The sequence below is a fragment of the Lepus europaeus genome, chromosome 22 (assembly GCF_033115175.1).
Source record: "Lepus europaeus isolate LE1 chromosome 22, mLepTim1.pri, whole genome shotgun sequence".
In the NCBI taxonomy this organism is placed as follows: Eukaryota; Metazoa; Chordata; class Mammalia; order Lagomorpha; family Leporidae; genus Lepus; species Lepus europaeus.
Genome location: NC_084848.1, coordinates 1,927,943 through 1,953,480, shown reverse-complemented (window position 1 = coordinate 1,953,480; position 25,538 = coordinate 1,927,943). Strand labels below are relative to the sequence as shown.

General features: G+C 47.6%; 1 protein-coding gene across 8 annotated transcripts in view; it reads left to right on the top strand.

The window, feature by feature from the left end:
- TRAF3 (TNF receptor associated factor 3) overlaps positions 1–25,538 on the top strand; it is a 129,035-nt gene that overhangs the window by 59,052 nt on the left and 44,445 nt on the right. For 3 of the 8 annotated variants that reach the window (XM_062181748.1, XM_062181743.1, XM_062181747.1), the window contains one exon: positions 16,486–16,607. The exons of 2 other annotated variants lie outside the window; for them this stretch is intronic. Coding sequence is in view for 2 of the 6 variants with exons in the window: in XM_062181742.1 (XP_062037726.1) it covers positions 2,550–2,610 (61 nt within the window). In the remaining 4 variants the exon portion in view is untranslated. Of the gene's footprint in view, positions 1–2,485; positions 2,611–16,485; positions 16,608–25,538 lie in introns of all 8 variants that reach the window. 3 more of the 8 variants (XM_062181742.1, XM_062181741.1, XM_062181745.1) reach the window with 2 other exon arrangements.

The following is a 25,538-nucleotide window of genomic DNA, read 5'->3' as shown; positions in this document are numbered from 1 at the left end:
GTTCTAGTCCCGGTCGGGGCACCGATCCTGTCCCGGTTGCCCCTCTTCCAGGCCAGCTCTCTGCTGTGGCCAGGGAGTGCAGTGGAGGATGGCCCAAGTGCTTGGGCTCTGCACCCCATGGGAGACCAGGAGAAGCACCTGGCTCCTGCCATCGGAACAGCGCGGTGCGCCGGCCGCAGCGCGCTACCGCGGCGGCCATTGGAGGGTGAACCAACAGCAAAAGGAAGACCTTTCTCTCTGTCTCTCTCTCACTGTCCACTCTGCCTGTCAAAAATAATAAAAAAAAAGATGCTGAATTTTCTTGATAAATAAAGGATTCCATGATCTTGATCCCCTACCTAATGGGCTAACTTACTCAGACCTACAAAGCCTAGCACCTTAACAAACAGCTTAACCTCAGAGTTCCCTAGGGTGATTTGTTTTTTATTAAAAAAAAAAAAAAAAAATTTTTTTTTTTTTTGATGGTGGGCAGGACTGGTGCTGTGGCATAGTCCCATATGGGCGCTGGTTTGAATCCCAGCTGCTCCACTTCTCATCCAACTTCCTGCTAATGCGCCTGGGATAGCAGTGGAAGATGGCTCAAGTGCTTGGACCCTGCACCCACATGGGAGATCCGGAGGAAGCTCTTGGCTCCTTGCTTTGGCTTGGCCGAGACCCAGCCATTGTGGCCATTTGGGGAGTGAACCAGTGGATGGAAGACATCTCTTTCTGTCTCTCCCTTTCTCTCTCTAAAACTGCCTTTCAAATAAAAATAAAATTTAAAAAAATGAAATTAAAAACTTTTTTTTCATCTTTGAAAGGCAGAGTAACAGAGAAAGAGAGAGGGACTGCAGACAGACACCTTACCATCCATGATTCACTCCCCAAAATGCCTGCAGTGGTTGGTGCTGGGGCAGGCTGAAGCTGGGAGCCTGGAGCTCCATCAGGGTGTCCCATGTGGTGGCAGGCACCAAGTGTTTGCGGCGTCATCTGCCTCCCAAGGTGTGCCTCAGCAGAAAGCTGAATCAGAAAGAAAGTGGCTGGGACTTGAACTGGATATAGATGTCTCCAAGTGGTAGTTTAACCTGCTGCACCACACACTGGTACCCAGCATGGTGTAGAGTAGATAAAACCCAGAGGGAGAAGTGAACACATTCTTACTGACTGGCTTTCAAGTCCAGATGAGAGGCACTCATTAATTTATGGTGAGTGAAACAGGTCCTGGTGTTAGAAGCGGGTGATATACTAAAAATGAATTCAGTGGCAAAATCTCATTAAATTAGAAGAACAAAATTAATTGAAGGAGGATAGTAGTATCTTGTTCAAAAAAGAGGTGATATTCAATTAAAAGTGACATTATCACACTTAGATAATCCCTGCATATGTTACACAATGGCATTTTACAGGCAAATTCATTAACGGGGAGTCTTTGCAAGGGTCGTCAAACCCTCAGGTTAGAGTTAGCCTCCTTTTTAAAGACTCCTGGCAGCCTGTGTTCAGCGATAGGAAATCTGTGTAACAAGGTACTTCTATTTTCCATGGGGGCAGAAAGGCATGATAATTGTCTTTACCTGTGGGAAGGGTCATGGCTGACAATCCTGTAACAACAGATAGGTTAAGAGCATGGTGGCCCAGCACTGTGGTGGATCAGGTAGAGCTGCCACTGCAATGCCAGCGTCTCATACGAGTGCCAGTTTGTATCCTGGCTGTTCATATCCAATCCAGCTCACTGCTAACAGCCTGGGAAAAGCAGAGGAAGATGGCCGAAGTGCTTGGACCCCTGCCACCCATGTGGGAGACCTGAATGAAGCTCATGGCTTTGGATTGGCCCAGCTCCTGCCGTTGAAGCCATTTGGGGAGTGAACCAGCAAGTGGAAGACCCTTCTCTTTGTCTTTCCCTCTCTCTGTAACTCTGCCTCTCAAATAAAATAAATAAATAAATAAACAAATAAAAGAGTGACAAATTTATCTGAAGTTTCATGTGACAAGAAGCCTTCAGAAATGACAAACCAACGACCTAGAAAATACTTTTTGTTTGCTTGTTTTCGTTTGTTTAATTTGAGATGGGGAGAGAGAGAGATCAATCTTTATCCACTGTTTCATTCCAGCTGTTGAGATTGGGCCAGGCTGAAGCCAGGAGTCTCAGTCCATCTGGATCTCCCATGTGAGTGGCAAAGACCTAAGCACTTGAGCCAGCATCTGCTACCTTCCCAGGCATGTTGTCAGGGAGCCAGATCGTAGGTGGAGCAGCCAGGGCTGGAACCCATGCTCTCATGTGGGGTGCAGGTGTTCCAAGCAGTGGTTCACCCTGCTGTGCCACAGTGACTGCCGCCATCTTATTTTTATGCTTAGGTTTAAAAAGAAGAAGAAGAGTCTGAACAGACAGGCAATGCTGGGTTTCCCACTTCAGTCTGTCACCGTGAGATCAGGCTCTTTTGTCCAATCATGTCTCTACATAGCTGTCTATTTTTAAAAGTTTTTTTTTTTTTTTAAATTCATTTGAAAGGTACAATTAGAGAGAGGGAGAGACAGAGACAGAGAGATCTTCCATCTGATGGTTCACTCCCCAAATGACTGCAGCGGCTGGGGCTGGGCCAGGCTGGAGCCAGGAACCTCCTCCACATCTCCCACGTGAGTACAGGGGCCCAAGCAATTGGGCCATCTTCTGCATTGCCAGGCACATTAGCAGGGAGCTGGATTGGAAGTGGAGCAGGCGAGACCTGAACCAGTGCCCATTTAAGGTGCCAGCGTTGCAGGCAGCGGCTTTACCTGCGGTGCTGCCACACCGGCCCCCAGATTCTTCTTGACCTTCTTTGTGGCAGTTTTTCCTCCTGAGTGAGAGCAGCACCCCTTCTGGAGTCAGGGCCTCGTGACTGTCAGGCAAGGCAGGGCTGAGAGCCTCGCTGTGGCCAGGTGTCCCACAGGAAAGTAAGGGAAGGTTAGAGTAATGTTTCTGCTTTCTGAGACCTTTGGGGAAGAAGGCAGAAACAGCAGCATAGCTCAAAGGGGAAGGGGGCTGCCACCCAGGGAGAGGAAGCTGGGAAGGAGACAGGAGGGAGGAGAAGGTCAGAGAGGGCCTGTGCTTCCTGCGTGGTCTCAAGTCCTTTGGGTCAAAGTGTTCATTTTCTGCATAACTTCCGCCTTAGGTGGAAACTGTGTGCCTGAACTCAGCAGGCTGAATTAAGCTTTTTTCGGAGAAAGGGTTAAGATGGGACTCAGTTTTGCCATCCCACAAGGGGGCGCTGATTTGGTATTCTAGTTGGAGAAATGGACTGCGAAATGTTAGGTCTGCCTTGCAGCCTTCCTGAATGCTGCTCTGTGTGTGCCTGGCCAGCCCTGCCTCACTCTGACCCAGGGAAAGCGGGAGGGGTTAGAGTAATAGTTCTGGTTGCCGTGACAGCCTGCGTCCTCCAGCTCCTAGAGCGCTCCTTTCCCCTGTGTGTGCCTGGCCAGCCCTGCCTCACTCTGGCCCAGGGAGAGCGGGAGGGGTTAGAGCAGTGGTTCTGGTTGCCGTGACAGCCTGCGTCCTCCAGCTCCTAGAGCGCTCCTTTCCCCTGTGTGTGCCTGGCCAGCCCTGCCTCACTCTGGCCCAGGGAGAGCGGGAGGGGTTAGAGCAGTGGTTCTGGTTGCCGTGACAGCCTGCGTCCTCCAGCCCCTAGAGCGCTCTTTCCCGCTCCTGCCCATGATTTGGAGCATCTCAGTGCTGGCTGGTTCGTTCGTTCTTCTTCACGGGTGGTGTGGTTTATTACAACTTGCAACTTCAAATCTTGTGAAATAAAATCATTTCCCCCTTTCAGAATTGCTCATCCAAAAACTTTACAAGATTAACTTAGAACAAAGCTTCTAGCATATCACTTACTAATAACAACTAAGCATAACACCTAAAGATAAATTTTGAAAACAGTTTTCATACATGGAAGTCAGTTGGAGTGGAGGTTTAATTTTTTAAGATTTATGTTTTTATTTGAAAGGCAGAGTTAGAGAGAGAGAGGGAGAGACAGAAAGAGATGTCTTTCATCCACTGGTTCACTCCCCAAATGGCCACAGTGGCTGGAGCTGGGCTGATCCTAAGTCAAGAGCCAGGAACAACTTCCTAGATCTCCCACATGGGTGGCAGGGGTCCAAACACTTGGACCTTCTTCCTCTGCTTTTTCTAGGCCATTAGCAGAGAGCTGGATTGGAAGTAGAGCACCCAGGACTCAAACTGGCACCCAAATGGGATGTTAGCCCTGCAGGCAGTAGCTTTATCCACTATGCCGTACACTGGCCCTGAGGTTTAATTTTTAAAAATTAATCTAGGGCCAGCACTGTGATATAATGGGTAAAGCCACCACCTGCAGTGCTGGCGTCTCATATGGGTAGCAGTTCAAGTCCCAGCTGTTCCACTTTTGACCCAGCTCTCTGCTATGGCCTGGGAAAGCAGTGGAAAATGGCGCAAGTCCTTGAGCCCCTGTACCTGCATGGGAGAGCTGGAAGAAACTCCTGGCTCCTGGCTTTGGATTGGATCCACGTGGCTCTAGCCGTTGTGGCCATCTGGGGAGAGTGAACCAGTGGATGGAAGACCTCTCTCTTTCTGCCACTGTCTCTCTGTAACTCTGCCTTTCAAATAGAAAAATAAATCTTTTTTTTTAAAAAAGTAGTTAATCTTATTTGGTAGGCAGAGAGAGACGCACACACACAAGTAAAGAGCTCCCACCCGCTGGTTTGCTCCCAAAATGCCCACAGCATGAACAGGAAGTGGAATTGGGACCTGGTGCTGGATGTTGAACTCAGACACGCTGTTCTGAGTCCTGAGCCTCATCCTTCTCGGTTCCTTCTCCTTCACCACGCCTGTTTACTGGAGGCATTCAAGTCCACGGTGAGCGAACAGAGATGAGAGCTTCCCTCCAAAGCTACTGGATGATCTGAGCTGACCAGCCTGGTTTCTGTGGGGAGCAAAACAGGCAGCATGCAGGACAGGGATCACAGAGACTGCTTCTGACCCCCTGCCGCCTGCTTCCCATGGCTCTCCTCAGACGTTCTCAGGTGTTTTCCGATTCGGCCAAGAAGTCTTTCTTCCACTACTTACTCCTTCTTCAAATAGTTGAATATTTCCATTTTCTCTGTTCTCTAAGGAGTTGGAAACTAAAACTGGATGCCTTCTTACGCTGTAAGTGGCTCCTTTCTTTCTTTTCTGTTCCCTCAAGTTTTTCCTTATGGAAGTGAACAGATGCCCTGGGAGGGACAATGACTTTAAGTGAATCCCTAGCGTTCAAGGATGGAGATTATCGAGAATATGCAGACTGGTCAAACTTGCCCCACAGAGTTTGAAAATTTATGGGCAGAACTCTTACATTCCACTTCTTCCATATAAGTGCTCACTAGGGGAAGGATACCACCATCCCAAAGGATTTGGTGGCTGCTTTAAACCTGGCAGCCGAGTGCTGTGGGCAGGGAGAACGCTGGGCCTCAGCCAGGAGGTGAGCCTTGGAGCGGCTCACTCTGCCTGTCATCCAGGCCTGGCCCACTGAATCTCTCCTGGAGTGGGTCAGCAGCACTGTCCAACCTGCATTCAAAGGTTTATTTTCATATTTTTCTGGCAGAAAATTTCATTGATGTATAAATTTTATTTGCATAAAGGGTGTTGACAATGGAATATTTTATTTTCAAAATATTGATTAATTTTGAGGAAACTGAAGAAATTTGATATTGCATAATAAATCTGTTTAAATTCACTGAATGAATTTCAGTGAATCATAACTATATTAAGAAAAACTAACATTTCAGAAGAAAAATGACTTGAAAGACCAATTAGGTGAAAATTTCAGAGCGACCTGGAAAGATTCCACACGTTGTGGGTGCCACAGAGGGAAGTTTGTACCGGTGGGTCTAGAGTTTTAGGAGTGGGAGTGGATTGCATATATGTAGCATGGAGGAATATTCAGTTCAAAGACATATTATACCAGGTAACTTACATTTTCAGCATGACCCTTGGCTAGCTGTAAAACATGCCTGACACTTTACATTGTAGGAATAAAGTAAGTCCACGGTGGTAATGGATGTTTGGTCGTGATTTCAGCTGGGCAAGACGTCAAGCAGAGCTCCAACCTCACCACTGCATTACAGTTCCAAACGGCTTCTCCTTCCAAGGGCGGCTTCCCGTGTCACTGAGCAGTGCGCGGCAGCTGGTCTGCTCTGATCTTACCTTCTGCCTCCTCCTAGTTCAAGTCCATTGGGACAGTGCTTTTGAAAAATGAGCTAAGAGTGGGCATCCTGGCACAGCAGATTAAACTGTGACCTGCAGCAGGAGCATCCCGGAAAACCGCTGGTTCAAGTCCCGGCTGCTCCACGTGGGAGCCAGCTGCCTGCTAGTGCACCTGGGAAGACAGCAGGTGCGGGTGAAGTGCTTGGGCCCTCGCCACCCACTTGAGAGTCCCGGATGGAGTTCCGGGCTCCTGACTTCAACTTGGCCCAGCCCCAGCTGTTGAGGCCATTTGGGGAGTGAACCAGAGAATTAGAGATCTCTCTTTGTCTTTCCCTCTCTTTTTGAGATAGATAGAACCAGCCCGCATTGTGCCTTTCAAATAATGATTCTGCAGTTGTGAGTGTCCTATGTTGGTCCTAAGGAAATAAATACTTGGGGTATATCAGTGCTGACATTCGAAACAATGAAAAAAGGTACTTGGTTTAGGCTGGCATTGTGGTGTAGCGGGTGAAGCTGCAGCCTGTGACTCTGGCATCCCATTTGGGTCCTGGTTTGAGACCTGGCTGCTCCACTTCCGATCCAGCTCCCTGCTAATGTGCCTGGGAAGGCAACAGAAGATGACCCAAATGCTTGGGCCCCTGCACCCACGTGGGAAAGCAGCAGCTCATGACTCCTGACTTCAGTCTGGCCTAGCTCTGGTCATTGCTACCATTTGGGGAGTGAGCTAACAGATGGAAGATATCTCTCTCTGTCTAATTCTGACTTTCAAATAAATAAATTTTTTAAAGTACTCTTTTAAAAAATATTTATTTGACAGGTAGAGTTATAGACAGAGACAGAGAGAAAGGTTTTCCTTCCGTTAGCTCACCCCCCAAATGGCCATCACAGTCGCCTGGTCTCCCATGTGGGTGCAGGAGCCCAAGCATTTGGGCCGTCCTCCACTGCCCTCCCAGGCCACAGCAGAGAGCTGGACTGGAAGAGGAGCAACTGGGACAGAACCCAGCGCCGCCCCCCCCACCCCCCTTTTAAAGATTTATTTATTTATTTATTTGAAAGTTGGTGTCACACAGAGGAGAGGCAGAGAGAGAGAGGTCTTCCATCCGCTGGTTCACTCCCCAATTGGTCTTATCAGCCAGAGCTGCGCCAATCTGAAGCCAGGAGTCAGGAGCTTCATCCAGGTCTCCCATGTGGGTGCAGGGGCCCAAGCACTTGGGCCATCTTCTACTGCTTTCCCAGGCCATAGCAGAGAGCTGGATTGGAAGTGGAGCAGCCGGGACTAGAACCAGTGCCCGTATGGGATGCCGGCACTGCAGGTAGTGGCTTTACCCGCTAAGCCACAGTGCCGGCCCGTGTATTTGGTTTTAAAATGGGGCAAATGTATATTAGGCATTATTTTTATTTTGAATATTTTGAGTTACTGCTTGCTGAGAAATTATATAATCACTCAGGGTTTGAATTTACAAGCGACAGTCCTTCAGAGCACTGTGGTCACGTTTCCGAGGAGGGAATGCTGGTTCTGGTGATTCTGGTTTGGGTCAAGTTGTTAGGTGTTGTTATCTTAGTTACTCTGCAGTCCGAGGAGAGAATTGGACCATTGGATGATCTTTTTAAGATAATTTGAGAGTGCAAATGGAAAATCTGATTCGCTGCCATAAATCTTTAAAAGCTATCGAGGCCGGCGCCGTGGCTCAACAGGCTAATCCTCCGCCTAGTGACGCTGGCACACCAGGTTCTAGTCCCAGTCGGGGCGCCGGATTCTGTCCCGGTTGCCCCTCTTCCAGGCCAGCTCTCTGCTGTGGCCCGGGAAGGCAGTGGAGGATGGCCCAAGTGCTTGGGCCCTGCACCCGCATGGGAGACCAGGAGAAGCACCTGGCTCCTGCCTTTGGATCAGCGCTGTGTGCCAGCCGCGGCGGCCATTGGAGGGTGAACCAACGGCAAAGGAAGACCTTTCTCTCTGTCTCTCTCTCTCACTGTCCACTCTGCCTGTCAAAAAAATAAAAAATAAAAAAATAAAAGACCTCTCTCTCTCTGGCTCTACCTCTCTAACTCTCTTTAAAATAAATAAATAAATAAATAAATAAGTAGAAGCTATCGAGCCAGCTGTTGGTGACGCGGTCAGTGTGTGGTAGCAGATGTGGTTGCGCACATGGGGCTCTGGAACCTGGTGGCTCTGCTACTTGGGAATGCACCGTGTGGGGACATTGCTGAACCTCGTGTTTCAGTTTCCTCTCGAGCAGGCAGAAAAGGGAGAGCCACATTTACAGCTGTGTGCAACGAACTCATTCACTACCAGGAGTCAATCAATCGCTGCAACTAACGTGTGTCAGCTTTTGTGTGTCAGGCACCATTCTTGGTGCTGAGGGTGCAGACCCGAGTAAGACGCTTTCTGGTGTCGTCAGAAGGCTCACAGGTGGGAGAGAGGGAAGGCAGCCGGGCAAGCACAGCCTGCACGTGTCATGGTGGGTGTCCTCATGGTACAGGGTTTGAGGAGCAGGGTCACTTGTCACTGGGAAAGCACAGTGGGCGAAAAGATTCTTAAAGGAGCTCTAACTCCACACTTGTGGAGTGTCTGCTGGGAGTGCTGGTGCCTTTCGAGGTGTTGGGACTAAAGGGTAAATGTAGTATTATCTCTCGCTGTAGGAGTGTCCGGCTGAGTGGAAACCAGAGTGTGGTGAACAGCGGATGCTGAGATGCTTGACAGGCATCCGGAGGATGAAGTGTTTGGCCTAGACAGAGGAGCTGAAACAGACGGAGCGAGTCAGGAGCTTAGTGTTTGAGGCCAGCTGCGGTGAAGGCCCAAGCTAGGTGGGCTGGACTCACATCCGAGGGCCCCGTCGGAGGAGCAGACAGGGGAGGCAGTGTACATGGGGGTGTACTTTATGAATTTGAATGACAGCTAATGGTTAAATTGAGGCCCATGAGTACTAGATAATATCTTCGTAAAAATTATAACTTTAAACTTCATGGTCTTTGTTTGCCCAATTTAAGATTGAGAAAACTTTCTGTCAGTGCATTTGAAAACATTTTTCTGCACCTGGGCCCTAGACAATGAAGTACACAGTGTAGAGAAAATATGGAGATCAGCTGACTTGGGAGAGTTTGGCCCTGCCGTGGATGAGGCGGTTCTTCTGCTTGCTGAGTGCTTTTCTCCCATGTTTATTAGGTGGGATTGGGAGCGAGGCATGCTTAAGAAATAGGATAGCTGACCTCACAAAGTTAGTGATCCTCACCAAGTTTCCGGGGCCCTGCTACCCACATGGGATTCTTGCATGGAGTTCTAGGCTCCTGGCTTTAGCCTGGCCCAGTCCAGTGAATGAGAAGATGGACGATATTCTCTCTCTCTCTTTTTCTCTTTGTGTGTGTGTGTGTGTGTCTTCCTCCCCGTGACTCTGCCTTTCAAATAAATAATTAAAATTTTTTTTAAAAAGAAAGAAGTTTGTTGGTCGACTTGCTTCCTTTTTTTGACAGGTAGAGTTACAGTGAGAGAGAGAAAGGTCTTCCTTCCAGTGGTTCACTCCCCAAATGGCTGCCACGGCTGGCCCTGCGCTGATCTGAAACCAGGAGCCAGGTGCTTCTTCCTGGTCTCCCATGCAGGTGCAGGGACCCAAGCACTTGGGCCGTCCTCCACTGCCCTCCCAGGCCACAGCAGAGAGCTGGACTGGAAGAGGAGCAGCCAGGACTAGAACCCGGTGCCATATGGGATGCCGGCGCCGCAGGTGGAGGATTAACCAAGTGAGCCACGGTGCCGGCCTCCGTTGACTAGCTTTTAATTAAGCTGATGGTGTTGGAGACTGGGCACCTGTTTTCAGTCAGTAACTGGTCTTGGGAGCAGTTGCTTGTCACTGGATACTGTGTGATTACACTTCTGTTTTGTAGTCACAAGTATCTGTGTACACATGTTTATTTAGCAATTATAAGGAAGTTTTTATGTTCACATAGTACTTTCCTGTCTACAGAGTGCTGTTGTTTACCAGTTTGTTTCCAATCATTTGATGACTGCCCTGACGGAATGCATGGGAAGTCGTATAAGGCCTAGTTGCAGATAGAAGCAATGAGAACAGAGCATTTCACACCGAAGCAGTGTCTGCTTCTGAGACGTCTCTGAGGAGGAGAACGGAGTTTGCCAGTGCTGACAGACTCCTGCAGTGCCAAGGTGTGCGTCTGGTTCTGCTCAGTAACAAACCACGATGGAGTAACCGGGAGCGGGTGAGGGCGCCAGCAGCCTCAGCAGGGGTGGTTCCTGGTGTTTGAACGCAGTACTTTGAAGAAATTCCACTGCCAGAACAGAGGGGGGGTCGCAGTTTGAGTAAAGGCAGAGTCCGTATTAATGACTCTTCCTTTTGCTTCAGGCTCCAGCATGCTTTGGCAGGCACTGTTACTGTCTTTATTTAAAATGTTGATGTTTTGTTCCTCATGGATTTTTCATTAATTTTTATTTTATCTCTTTTACTGAATTTTTTGCCACTCAAACTTTGTGCCTCAGACAACTATCACCTTTCTGCCATCTTAAGAAAACCAGACAGAATGAAAAAAACAATTTTTAGACATTGGATAGCAGGCAGGTTTGAACTGTCTTGCCTATCTCTCTGCTGCTCTTTGAAGCCCGGCTCATGTTTAAGAGGATACAATAAAATCCAGCATGTAACAATGTAAAAAAAATTGAATGTCCAGCAATTACCAGGAACACAAAGAAGCAAGAAAATTTAATACTAACTAGGATGGAAGTCAATTAATAAAAACAGATCCAATGGTGCTGGCAAGCCACTGCACATGATGCCAGCATTCTCTATGGGCACCAGCTTATGTCTCAGCTGCTCTGCTTCCAACCCAGCTCTCTGCTAACGTGCCTGGGAAAGCAGCAGAAGATGGTCCAAGTGTTTGGGTCCCTGCCACCCACGTAGGAGACCTGGGTGAAGCTCCTGGCTCCTGACTTCAGCCGTTGCTGCCATCTGGGGAGTGAACCAGCAGATGGAAGATATCTCTCTCTCTTTTCCTCTTTCTCTCTCCTCTCTCTCTCTCTTTCCCCTCTTTCTCTGTAACTGTTATTTTCAAAATAAATAAGTAAATCTTAAGAGAAACAGATCCAAAATAACAAATGAAATTAATAGACAAGAACATCAATATATTGCACATATTCAACCATGAGGAGGAGGGGCAGGTGTCTAGGCTAGCAGATAAGACACCTACGTCAGACATCAGAATACCTGTGTTCAGTTCCTGGCTCTGGCTCCTGGCTTCAGCTTCCTACCAGTGTGGAGTCTTAGAGGTGGCGGTAGTGGCTTGAGGAATTGGGTTTTTTGCTGCCAATATGAGAGATTGAATTCTCATCCTGGCTTCTGCCCTGGCCCGGCCCCAGCCTCTTCGGGCATTTGAGGAGTAAACCAGTGAATGGGAATTCTTTCTGTTTGTCTCTTTGTCTGCTTCTCAGATAAATAAATAAAACTTTAATAAAAGAATATAGAAGAGAATATAAGCATATTGACAAGGGAAATAAAAGATAAAAGGAGACTAAAATAGAACTTTTAGAGGTAAAAACAACGGTAGTGAAAACAACAGCATATCAGTGCTACTGAAGACAAGATTAGTGTACTTCAAGGTAGAGCCATAGAAACCATCCAAAATACAGCATAAAGAATAAAGACAACAAAATGACAGCATTGGTGACCTGTGGGGACACAAGCAGCTTATCTAAAATGTGCATAACTGGAGATTAAGAAGAAGAAGAGCTAATGAAAACAATATTTGAAGAAATAATGACTGTGTAATATCCAAATTTGGCAAAAATTACAATAAGACAAAACCAAAAAGTACCAGAGTAGACATAAAGAAAACCAAACCAGTAGTTAGATTGCTGAAAAATCAGTGATAAAGTGACAGAGTCTCAGCAGAGGGAAAGAAGACAAGTGCAGAATTGAGATTCAAAACAGCAGAATCTGGTAAACAGACCAGTCACAGACAAAGAGAAGGAAGAAATGGAAGTGCTTCCATATCCTATACTGGAAGTGATAAAATCTACCTGAAGGTAAAGATGTAAATTTTCTAAAAAGTTTATCAGGGAAGAAGCAAGAAACATTACTTTCCAGTATCTGGGACTTCATTACAGGTCATAAATTGACGCCTCCGAGCCAGTGTTGTGGCACAGCTGCTGCTTGCGGTGCTGCTGTCCCATGTTAGAATGCAGATTTGTGCCTAGCTTCCCTACTTCAGATCCAGCTTCCTGCTAATGTGCCTGGGAAGAAAGTGGGATGTGGCCCAAGTGCTTTGGGCCCTGTCACCCACTTAGGAGACCAGGATGGAGTTCCTGACTCTTGGCTGTTGTAGCCATTTGAGGAGTGAAAAATGGATCAAAGATTTCTTCCTTTTTGTCACTCTGATTTTTAAATAAATCTTAAAAATTTTTTTGACAACTTAACACAAACTACCAAGGCTCTCCCAAGAGGAGATAAATAGCCTACATAGCTCTCTGTGAGGAGTTCACACGTTTGTGGAAAAATGAAATTTAAATGTAAATTTATTTGATGCAGAACAGTTTTGAAGTCCATGCATAATTATTTCTTAATGTGTTTTCCATGGACTTTCTGAAGACTCCTTGAGGGGCCAGCGCTGTGACGCAGCAGGTTAAGCCGCAGCCTGCAGTGCTGGCATCCTGTATTGGTGCCAGTTCGAGTCCTGACTGATTCACTTCAGAACCAGCTCTCTGCTGTGGCCTGGGAAGGCAATGGAAGATGGCCCAGGTTCCTGGGCCTACACCCACGTGGGAGACCCCAAAGAAGCTCCTGGCTCTTAGATTTGGCCTGGCTTAGCTGTGGTCATTGCAGTCATTGAGGGAGTGAACCAGCAGATGGAAGATCTGTCTCTCCTTCTCTCTCTGTAACTCTGCCTCTCAAATAAATAAATCCTTTTTTTTAAAAAAAGACCCCTTGGATTTATCAAAGAAATTGATTTTGTGGTTAAAATACTTTCCTCAGAGCAGGCATTTAGCTTACTGGTTAAGATGCCAGTTAAGACACCTGTGTCCCACACTGGAATACCTGGGTTTGATACCTGGCTTCCGCTCCTGATTCCAGCTTCCCCCTGGAAGGTATTGGTGATGGCTCATGTAGTGAGGTCTCTGCCACCAGTGTGAGAGACCTGGATGGAGCTCCTGGCTTTCCTGGCCTGGTCATGGTCGTTGCAGGCATCTTGGAAGTAAACCAGTAGATGCATGGGAGTGCTTTCTCTCGCACCTCTTTTTGTCTCTCCCTCCCTCTCTCTCACTCTTTCAAAATAAAAAAAATTTTTTTAAAATAATTACTAAAAGAATAGAAGCAGAATATGTAACTTGCATGTGACTACAGAGCAGGTACTTGAATGATAAATAATCCAAAATAAAGCAGATGGAAAGCTGTTGAGTAAAATAGTATATTAAATCAAATATGAGCAGTCACACCAATGTGAATGAATTCAAGGTTCCAGTTCAGAGACAAAGACAATCAATTGTAGGCTTAAGCATTTCAGCCATGTACTATTTATAAGAAATCTATCTGGAACATACGGATTCAGAAATGTTTAAAGTCAAATGATGAAGAAAAATAAACTATGCAAATTATAGCCAAAGGTAGGATGGTATTAGTGTCAGAGAAAATATACGTTTTTTAAAAAGATTTATTTATTTGAAATGCAGAGTTACAGGGAGAAAGATCTTCAATGCCAGCACTGCAGGCAGAGACTTGGCGCACTGCACCACAGCACTGGCCCTGGGCAGACTTCTGTGTACAGCACTGGCCCTGGGCAGACTTCTGTGTACAGCACTGGCCCTGGGCAGACTTCTGTGTACAGCACTGGCCCTGGGCAGACTTCTGTGTACAGCACTGGCCCTGGGCAGACTTCTGTGTGTTCACGTTCAGGTCCCTTGGAGGAAAAGCCCCAGAGTGGGAAGAGAAGATTTCATGAATTCTTTTTTTTTTTTTTTTTTAATTTTTATTTTTTGACAGGCAGAGTAGATAGTGAGAGAGAGAGAGACAGAGAGAAAGGTCTTCCTTTTTGCCGTTGGTTCACCCTCCAATGGCCGCTGCGGCCGGCGCATCTCGCTGATCTGAAGCCAGGAGCCAGGTGTTTCTCCTGGTCTCCCATGGGGTTCAGGGCCCAAGGACTTGGGCCATCCTCCACTGCACTCCCGGGCCATAGCAGAGAGCTGGCCTGGAAGAGGGGCAACCGGGACAGAATCCGGCGCCCCAACCGGGATTAGAACCCAGTGTGCCGGTGCCGCAAGGCGGAGGATTAGGCTGTTAAGCCACGGCGCCCGCTAGATTTCATGAATTCTGACCTCAATTTTGTGTTCAGAGATGAAGCAGCTCTGACCTGGGGAATGGAGTGCTCTGATCAGGCAGGCCCATGATGCATGCTTCCCCGTAACCAGAGGTTGGCATCCAACCAGAGGTTGGAAGCTAGTGGACTGAGAAAGGGATGTTGTACCTGGAGAGAAACTGGGGTGCAGCAGCCATGGGAAAAGTGAGTAAATGCGTGTAGTATTAAATCTCTAAAACAGTGATTGTCAGATAAATATCTTGCAGTTAGCAAAGATTAAAAAGTCTGATAAGTCTTATAGAAAAAGTTGAACCCTTCTGGGAGTGTAAATTGTTACAACTGTTTTGGAAGATCGTTTGGCTCCACCTGCCAGCATTCGCACTCCTAAGTATATACTCCAGAGAAATCCGTGCATGTTTGACACAGCTGTACGAATGGTCTTTGCAGTGTTCATCTTGCTCCAAAGCAGATGCTACCCAAGGAATAGCAGAATGAATATTTGTGCTATATTTACGCAATGGGATGTTTCATAACAATGATAGTAAGCTACATGCAAGAGTAGTGCTGAAGAGCAACAGAAAATATTTACAATAAGCTTCTATTTATGTAAAATTCAGAAGCATGCAAAAATGAACTATGTCTGTTAGGGCTTCATACCTCTGTGGTCAATCTCTGTTGAAAAGCACGAGGCCAGTGCTGTGCTATGGCATACTAGGCTGAGCCTCCGCCTGCAGTGCCGGCATCCCATAATGGGCACTGATTCGTGTCCCAGCTGTTCTACTTCCGATCCAGTTATCTGATTATGGCCTGGGAAAGCAATGGAAGATGGCCCAAGTGCTTGGATCCCTGCATCCACATGGGAGACCCAGAAGAAGCTCCTGGCCCCTGGCCTCAGATGGGCTCAGCTCTGGCCATTGCGGTCATTTGGGGAGTGAACTGGCGGATGGAAGACCTTTCTCTCTATAATTCTACCTCTCAGATAAATAAATAAAATCTAAAAAACAAAAAAAACCCCACAAACCCATAAAGCAGAGAATGAAATCATAAAAATTAAGATGCTAGTTCCTTTTGGCAAGGAAGGGTTAAGATCAGAGAGTGGGAACCCACCCACCCTGTCTAGAGTTCGGCAGAGCCTCAGATCCTTGGCCTGGGTGAATTGGACTAGTCTTTGTGTAATAACCCTATGAAATTGTCAATATGTATTTCCTGTCCTTTGTGTACAAAATATTTCATGGTAAAAGTCATCTAAAATAAAAATAACCACAGACTATGCAGTAATGCCCTACTTACAAATTGTAGAAAACCAAAACCTGAGGCCAGCACCTGCAGTGCCGGCATCCCATATGGGCACCAGTTCAAGTCCCAGCTGCTCCACTTCCAATCCAGCTCTCTGCTGTGGCCTGGGAAAGCAGTAGAGGATGGCCCAAGTGCTTGGGCCCCTGTACCCGCATGGGAGACCTGGAGGAAGCTGCTGGCTCCTGGTTTCAGATCAGCATAGATCCAGTCGTTGCAGCTAACTGGAGAGTGAACCAGCAGATGGAAGATCTCTCTCTCTGCCTCTCCTTCTCTCTCTGTGTAATTCTCTGACATTCAAGTAAATAAATAAATAAATCTTAAAAAAAAAAAAATCCTCCATGCTCACAAAGTTGTTACAAATATGTATCTTGGGTATGGTGTCCTGTCATAGCTGGTTAAGCCACTGCCTGCAACGCCAGCATTGCATATGGGTGCCAGTTTGAGTCCCAGCTGCTCTACTTCCAGTCCACCTCCTAGCTAATGGCCTGGTCCAGCCTTGGCTATTACAGCCATCTTGGGAGTGAACCATTGGGTGGAAGATATATATCTGTGTGTGTGTGTGTGTCCTTTTCTCTGTAATTCTGACTTTCAAATAAATAAATGAATATTTAAAAATATGTGTCTTAAACATCTTACTTGGTCATTTTATAGAAATTTGTATTCCTGAAATTCTATTTTTAAAAGCTTTAAAAATTTGCCATATTAGAGTTAACTTGCCAATTATAATTATTAATTCCTAGGTAAGGAAGTCCACTACATTTTTTGAGGAAGCATAAGATTGACACAGCCTCGCTTCTTTCTGTATTGAAGTCTCTTCCTCCCTGATCAAGCTTTGATACATCTTACAGTGTATGACACACAGGTAGGCACTGAAAAGTTTGTGTAGATTTCTTTCTTCACCTGTTACTTTTTCACTTTGCATAAAAATAAATTATTAAATTAGGAAACATCCTGAACTAGGCCGTACTTTGTGCAGCAGTGGGGTGAGCTGCTGTCTGTGGTCCTGGTGTATCATAGGAGTGCCGGTTCCGGTCCTGGCTGCTTTATTTCCTTCCAGCTGCCTACTAGTGCACCTCGAAAAGCTGTGGAAGGTGGCCCAAGTACTTGGGTCCCTGCCACCCACATGGGAGACCCAAATGGAGATTCAGGATCCTAGCTCTGGCCTAATCCAACCTTTGTATCTCCCACTCTCTGTAACTCTACCTTTCAAATAAATAAATACATATTAAAAAAATAAATGAATAAAATTGAATTTAAAAAAAAGTATCTTGAACTTATTCATTTTTGGCTTAGCAATTTCATTCTTCCTCAGATATCTTTTTTTTTTTTTTTTTTTTAATACAGGCAGAGTGGACAGTGAGAGAGAGAGAGAGAGAAAGGTCTTCCTTTGCTGTTGGTTCACCCTCCAGTGGCCACCGTGGCCGGCGCGCTGCAGCCGGCACACTGCACTGATCCGAAGCCAGGAGCCAGTGCTTCTCCTGGTCTCCCATGTGGGTGCAGGGCCCAAGCACTTGGGCCATCCTCCACTGCCCTCCCAGGCCACAGCAGAGAGCTGGCCTGGAAGAGGGGCAACTGGGACAGAATCTGGTGTGCCGGCGCCGCTAGGCGGAGGATTACCTGTTGAGCCACGGCGCCGGCCCCTCAGATGTCTTTCAGTATCTTGTTATGTACGTGTCACTGTGTCGTGGTTTGTGTCTGCCCTTATTTTTATTACTTTTTAAAATGAGCGTTAAACTTTGAGAATAAACGGCATCACACCTGACAGCTCGGCAGTGATGGAATAAAGCTGAAAACCAGGAGGAGTGGCCAGCACCTCTGCTGCACAGGCCTGCTACGGGGCGGCTCTTGGGAAGGGCCCTGCTGCAGGACGGGTGCGGGGTGCGGGGGGAGAGGGCTGGCCCACTTCTGTTGCTTTGTGAACTCTTCACTTCTCAAACATCTTTCTCTAGGAGTTTGAGAAGAAACAGTACCCTGTGTTTGATCTCTAATTTGTGGTTGATATTTTGTACTTGAAATTAGCAACTGTTTAATATGTTAGAATATTAGGATGAATATAAAAACAGTTTGAAATATTTACATCTAAAGTGAAAATAATACATGGCAATGTTTCATAAATTGAAACCATGAAAAAAACTTCGTTACATTTCTTTTTTTTTAAAGATTTGTTTTTATTTGAAAGGCAGAGTTACAGAAAGAAAGGTCTTCTATATGCTGGTTCCCTCCCCAAGTGGCTGCAGTGGCCAGAGCTGGGCCAGTCGGGAGCCGGGAGCCAGGAGCTTCCTCCAGGACTCCCACGTTGGGGGCAGGGGCCCAAGCACTTGGGCCGTCTGCTGCTGCTATCCCAGGCCATTAGCAGGGAACTGGACTCAAACCAGCACCTATGTGGAATGCCAGCGCTGCAGGTAGAGGCTTAACCTACTATGCCGTGGGACAGGCCCTGGTAAATTTCATTTTAATCAGTTCCACAATAGTATCATTCAATTTTCCTCTATAATCTCAGGTTTTTGTTTTATTTATTCATTCATTCATTTAACTTCGTTTAAAATAAACTGTGAAGTATCTCTTTGAGTCTCTCCGAATCAGTAGAATCCTCTTCCCAACCCATGTCCTGCTTGTATTTTGTGTGTGGGAAGAACCGTAGGCAGAGGTTCGTTTCCATCAGTCAAGTTCTCTCGTGTTTCCTGTGGAGGAGATGGGTGCCGGGGTCTGGCCATGCTCCTGCTCAGACTGCCAGCGCGGGCACTCCAAGGCAGTGGCGTGTACCTTTGTGTTGGACTTGCTGGCAGAGAGTGACAATGGTGGCAGTCTCATTTTGTCATTTACTCTTAATGGATTCACTGAAATATTTTTGTAGAAACAGTCTTCCAAACATTACCGTTTGGTTACAGTAAGGGATAGTTCACCTAGAAGAGGCAGGATGAATGTCTGGTTCTTTGCTGTTAATCAGTTCTCAGAATAACCATACGGTTTAACAGTCACTCTGAAAGTGACCAACAATTGTTGAATTGAAACGTATCATGTTTAATCTGTTACAGTTGTTATTCCTGTAGATGCCTAAATTGTGCCACTTCTCACCGCTGCAGTCTTTTTTTGTAAAGATTTGTTTATTTGAGGGGCTAGCACTGTGGTGTAGTAGGTTAAACTTCCACCTGCAGTGCCAACATCCCATATGGGTACCGCTTTGAGTCCCAGCTGCTCCACTTCTGATCCAGCTCCCTACTGATGGCCTGGGAAAGCCGTGGAGGATGGACCAAGTGTTTAGGGCCCTGCACACATGTGGGAGACTGGAAGAAACTCCTGGATTCAGATCAGCCCAGCTCCTGCTGTTATGACCACTTGGGTAGTAAACCAGCACTTGGAAGACCTTTGTCTCTCCGTCACTCTCTAACTCTGCCTCTCAATAAATAAATACTGCTTCCAAATGGCTGCAGAGGCCAGGGCTGGGTTAGACTGAAGCCAGGAACCTGGGACACCATCTGGGTCTCCCATTTGAGTGGCAGGGGCCAAGGACCTACACTATCCTCCACTGCTTTCCTAGGCATGTTATCAGGGAGCTGGATTGGAAGCAGAGCAGCCGGGACTAAAACCTTTTCAGAGATGGGATGTCGACGTTGTAAGCCGTGGCTTAATCTACTGTACCACAACTCAGGCCCCAATAGATCTTGTTTTTAGTTTTGTGTTTTATCTTTCCATTTTTGTTGTTAGCTCATATAGTAAGCCATTTTAGAAAGTTTATAAAAAATGGAAATAAAAGATGTTTATTTTGATGCAAGAAAATTTTGAAATCTATGCTTGTGAAGAGAATCTTCAGGAAGTTCATAGAAAATGCATATTAAGAAAAACTGAATTTCAAAAAAATTTTTTAAAAGATTTATTTTTATTTATTTGAAAGACAGAGTTACAGAGAGAGGTAGAGACAGAGACAAGGTCTTCCATCCTCTGGTTCACTCCCCAGATGGCTTCAACAGGCGGAGCTACACCGATTCGAAGCCAGGAGCCAGGAGCTTCTGCCAGGTCTCCCATGTGGGTGCAGGGGCTCAAGGACTTGGGCCATCTTCTACTGCCTTCCCAGGCCACAGCAGAGAGCTGGATCAGAAATGGAGCAGTCGAGGCTAGAAACGGTGCTCTGCTCCACAGTGCCGGCCCCTCAAAAAAAAAATTTTTTTTTTTTTAATTTATTTGACAGGTATAGACAGAGAGAGAAAGGTCTTCCTTCCGTTGGTTCACCCCCCAAATGGCCACTCCAGCCAGAGCTGCGCCAATCCGAAGCCAGGAGCCAGGTGTTTTCTCCCAATCTCCCATGTGGGTGCAGGAGCCCAAGCACTTACGCCATCCTCCACTGCCTTCCTGGGCCACAGCAGAGAGCTGGACTGGAAGAAGAGCAGCCAGGACTAGAACCCGGTGCCCATATGGGATGCCGGCGCTGCAGGCGGAGGATTAACCAAGTGAGCCATGGCGCCGGCCCCCTCAAATTTTTTTTATGCCAAAGTTTCCATGAACTTTTAAAAGTGCCTTCATATGTATGTGCAGACGTGTTTGTGGGAGCGTACACACATAGTCCCCGCCTTATGCCCTTTGGAAGCTGCAGTATTGCCCAGCATGGCCGTGTGTAGGAGAGAGGGAGGGGATCTAGATCTGAGAAGCCCTGGCGAGGGGCAGAGGTGAGAGCCAGTGCCTTTTGAAATCTGTAGTTTAGTTCTAAACATAGATTCAGATAATGTAATCTGTTCCTTAATATGGCCACGTTTTATGATTTTCACTCTTAACATTTTTTAAACAACTATTTATGTATTTGATAAGCAGGGCAACAGAGAGTTGAGGAGAGACAAGAGAGACTTTTCATCCTCTGGTTCAGTCCCCAAATGGCTGCAACAGCCAGGACTAGTCCAGGCTGAAGCTAGGAGCCCAGAACTCCACGCTGGTCTCTGACCTGTATGGGAGGGGTCTGGGCACTTGAACCTCTGCCTTCGGCCTCCCAAGTGCATTAGCAGGAAGCTTAATGAGCTGTGAAGCAGCCAGGCCTTGAACCAGCACTCCGACACGGCATGCCAGAAGCGCGAGTCGTGTCTTAACCGCTGTGCTAACTCTGCCGGCCACCTCACTTCTGTCTTCAGGTTGATGCTCTAGGAAATGAACCTCATTGCGCCTGCTGCCTTTATCCTCTGAATAACCAGTTTAATGGACTGACTGTGCAGGTGTTTTGTGCAGTAGTTAAATCACCCCTTGGATTTTTTTTTTTAAATATATTTTTTTTATTTGACCGGTAGAGTTACAGACAGTGAGAGAGAGAGAGAGAGAGAGAGAAAGGTCTTCCTTCTGTTGGTTCACCCCCCCAAATGGCTGCCATGGCCGGCCCTGTGCCGATCCAAAACCAGGAGCCAGGAGCCTCCTCCTGGTCTCCCACACGGGTGCAGGGGCCCAAGCACCTGGGCCATCCTCCACTGCGCTCCCGGGCCACAGCAGAGAGCTGGACTGGAAGAGGAGCAACCAAGACTAGAACTCAGTGCCCATATGGGATACCAGCGCCGCAGGCTGAGGATTAACCCAGTGAGCCATGGCGCCAGCATAGCCCCTTGGAATTTTCACAATCCCTCATGGGAATGCCTGGCTCTCCTTGCAATTACAGCTTCTTGCGAATGTGTACACTGGGAGTCAGCAGATGAGGGCTCAAGTAGCTGGGTTACTGCCACCGACATGGGAGACCTGGATTGAACTCCAGCTTCCTGGTTTTGGCCTGGCCCAGGCCTAGCTGTTATGGGTATCTGGGGAGTGAACCAATGGATGGAAGATCTCTCTCCCTTTCAAACAGAATGAAAGTAAATAAAAATAATAAATAGGTGTGGCCTCAGGTAGCCTCCACCTGGAAAGATGCGGCTGCTCCCTGATGAAGTAGGAACAGAGCCAGGCCTCAGCTTTCGCCTGCCTCCTGTCCACGCAGCACAGCTGGCCCGGAGCTGGAGAGGCACTTTGCTCATAGCGAGGATCTAGGTAACACTTCTCAAAAGCCGCAGCCGTAGAAGTCAAGGTATATTGGCAACGTGGGGCTGCACGTGGCCATTACTTTCCTGAAGATTTTAAGCCCATGGTTCACAATGTGGTTCAGTCAGGTTCTTTTCCAGCTGTCTGCATGGGCAGGCAGGATGGTCTGTGCATCTCTCTCTCCCCTGAGGGGCCTTAGGGGCTGCCTCCTTGGAAGAGTCTCGTCTCTCGGTGTTCTCGCACTGTGTTAGGTACCCGTCCTCTCCCAAGAGAAGCGTTTGGCAGCAGGTGTTACGAGGAGTCAGCGTGCTGAGTTTGCATTCAGTGTGAGTTTCCAGAAAGCTTCTTATCAGCAGGGCACACCTGTCTGTGAGCATCGCCTTTCTCCCTCTGTTGGCGTGGTGTGGATGATGCTGTAATCTCTTCTGGACTTGATGTTGAGCTGTGTCTCAGGTTTAATACTTTCTTGCTGGCAGGAATCATTTTCTTTGTTTATCGGCTGCTCCCTCGTTTGGTTTTCCCCGGGCTTTCCAGTTCTTGGAACACCCTTTAGTCTGCAGACGTCCTTTTGTTTCCAGTTTCTAAACTCCAGTTAAAGTGCAACTCAGCCAGCGTCACAGAAGTAGGGAGCACGCACTGAATCCTCAGTGATGGAGGCAGAGAGGAAAGTGAAAGGCCTCGTCCGACTCTTGGCTGTGTTTCTAAGTTTAGCTTTGCCTCAGGTGCGAGCCAGGTGCTACAAAATGGTTTTCTCAAGTCATCATTTGGGTAAAGTAAAGCCTCAAAATACAATGAGTTCATGCCTAAAAATGCAGCAAATGCTAAGCAGTGTATTGGAACAGTAATTCTGCTTAAGGAGGAGGACTGCAGAGCCAGCGGTCTGGAACTGGGCGTGCACTGGGCACTGCCCAGGGTGCCAGCTGCAGACTGTTCTGGGTAGGTTCTGGTCTTGGCTCCTCTTCAGGTTTGACGGGCACAGTGGCTCGGGTGCATGTTTAAGTCACATGGTTCCTCTTTATTATAATTTCCTTTATACTCTCTTTGGTTAGTAGATCTATTGTTCCTGATCAGTGTGGGTGGAAGCAAATGTTTTCTCTGCACATGAGACGCTCCGTGAGAACGGAGGTGAGGCACTGGCGGTGGCCTCAGGTTCCCATCCGTGAGCACGGAGGTGAGGCACTGGCGGTGGCCTCAGGTTCCCATCTGTGAGCACGGAGGTGAGGCACTGGCGGTGGCCTCAGGTTCCCATCCGTGAGCACGGAGGTGAGGCACTGGCGGTGGCCTCAGGTTCCCATCCGTGAGCACGGAGGTGAGGCACTGGCGGTGGCCTCAGGTTCCCATCCGTGAGCACGGAGGTGAGGCACTGGCGGTGGCCTCAGGTTCCCATCCGTGAGCACGGAGGTGAGGCACTGGCGGTGGCCTCAGGTTCCCATCCGTGAGCACGGAGGTGAGGCACTGGCGGTGGCCTCAGGTTCCCATCCGTGAGCACGGAGGTGAGGCACTGGCGGTGGCCTCAGGTTCCCATCCGTGAGCACGGAGGTGAGGCACTGGCAGTGGCCTCAGGTTCCCATCCGTGAGAACAGAGGTGAGGCATTAGCAGTGGCCTCAGGTTCCCATCCACACTTCCTTAAATCAGGTTATTAAGCATTAGTTGGCAAGTCCCTAAAAGTTGCCTCAAAAAACATCTTTAATGTATTTGACTGAATTTATATAATTTTTCTTTAGCAGCACAATAATTATTATAGAATTTCATTAACTTGTAATTCCCACATCTAGATTTTAGGGTAAGGGTAGAATTTTTTCCTTTATAGATTTACTTATTTATTTGAAAGAGTTACAAGAGAGAGAAGGAGAGACAGGGAGAGAGATCTTCTATCTGCTGGTTCACTCTCCAAATGGCTTCAACAGCTGGGCTGGGCTAGGCCAAAGCCAGGAGCCAGGCACTTACTCCAGGTTTCCCATGTGGGTGCAAGATGGGCTGTCTTCTGCTTTGATGTTAGCAGGGAGCTGTATTGGAAATGGAGCAGTCAGGACTCAAACTGGTGCCCGTAGGGATGCCGGCACTGCAGGCTGCTGCTTAACCTGCTGGCCCCCAAAGGGAGAATTTAACTGTTTTTCTGCCCATTTATAAGCAAGCAAAATAAAGATATTTATATTGAAATTAAGAAATCTAATACTTTTTTTAAAGATCTTACTTTTTTATTTGAAAGGTAGAGCTACAGACAGAGGGAGAGACAGAGAGAGAGAGATCCTCCATCCCAGAACAACAGCTAGAGCTGAGCCAATCCGAAGCCAGGAGCCTGGCTTCCCGTGTGGGCCTCTGCCGCCTTCCCAGGCCATAGCAGAGAGCTGGATCAGAAGAGGAGCAGCCAGGACAGGAACTGGCGCCCATGTGGGATGCCCTCTCTGCTGGCAGAGGCTTAGCCTAGGATGCTACAGCATCAGTCTCGGGTTTTTTTTTTTTTTTTACCATTCTCTTATTGGTAAGTTCCAAAGATGTAACTTTATATATTTCTTGCTTGTTTCTTTTAAAAAATATTAGTTTTTAAGGATTTATTTGTTTATTTGAAAGTCAGAGTTACACACAGAAGAGAGGCAGAAAGAGAGAGAAAGGTCTTCCATCCACTGGTTCACTCCCCAGATGGCTGCAGTGCCCAGAGCTGTGCTGATTCCAAGCCAGGAGCCAGGAGCCAGGAGCTTCTTCCAGGTCTCCCACGTGGGTGCAGGGGTCCAAGGACTTGGGCCATCCTCCACTGCTTTCCCAGGCCAGAGCAGAGAGCTGGATTGGAAGAGTAGCAGCTGGGAATGGAACCGGCACCCATATGGGATGCCGGCACTGCAGAGTTACAGAGAGGTAGAGAGACACACAGAGAGAGAGGTCTTCCATCCGCTAGTTCAGTCCCCAAATGGCTGCAACGGCCGGAGCTGCGCCGATCTGAAGCCAGGAGCCAGGAGCTTCTTCCAGGTCTCCCATGTGGGTGCAGGGGCCCAAGGACTTGGGCCATCTTCCACTGCTTTCCCAGGCCACAACAGAGAGCTGGATTGGAAGAGGAGCAGCCAGTACTCGAACCGGCGCCCATGTGGTATGCCTGCGCTTCAGGCCAGGGCTTTAACCCGCTATGCCACAGCGTCAGCCCCAATATTTTTAAAGAGGTGAGAAAGGAAGAGAAAGAGAGATAGAGATGAACTCTGGCCTGCTGATGCATTCCCGGTGACTCAGGTTGGGCTGGAGCCAGGAACTCCGTCTGTCAGCCATCACTGCTACTTCCCAGGTTTGCATTTTCAGGAAGGTGGAGGTGAGAGGGGAGCTGGGACTGGAACCCAGGCACCCTGACAGAGATGCAGGTGACCCAAGTATGCCTTAGCTGCCAGGCCAAACGTCTGCTTCTGAACATGGCTATGTAGCCAGCTTTAAAGTCTTTGAACCTAAGGCCAACGTCAGAGCTTCCACTTGGACACTTTGTATTACTTTTATTCTTTCAGCGGGCCATCATGCTTCCTTGTTTTTCTGTATGGCCTGTGAATCTTCTGTTGAAAACTGATGGCTCCTGGAATGCGATCTGCCCCTCCCCAGAATGTGCCATTGCTGCTTGTTACAGTTCTCATGTAGTGACTTTTCTGGGGGTGATTGGTACAACATGTATTCTTTTTTTTTAAGATTTTATTTATTTGAGAGGTAGAGTTGCCAGAGAGAGGGGGAGACAGAGAGAGAGAGAGAGAGAGAGAGAGAGAGAGGTCTTCATCCTCTGGTTCACTCCCCAGATGGCTGCAATGGCTGGAGCTGGGCAGAAGCTAGGAGTTCTTCTGGGTCTCC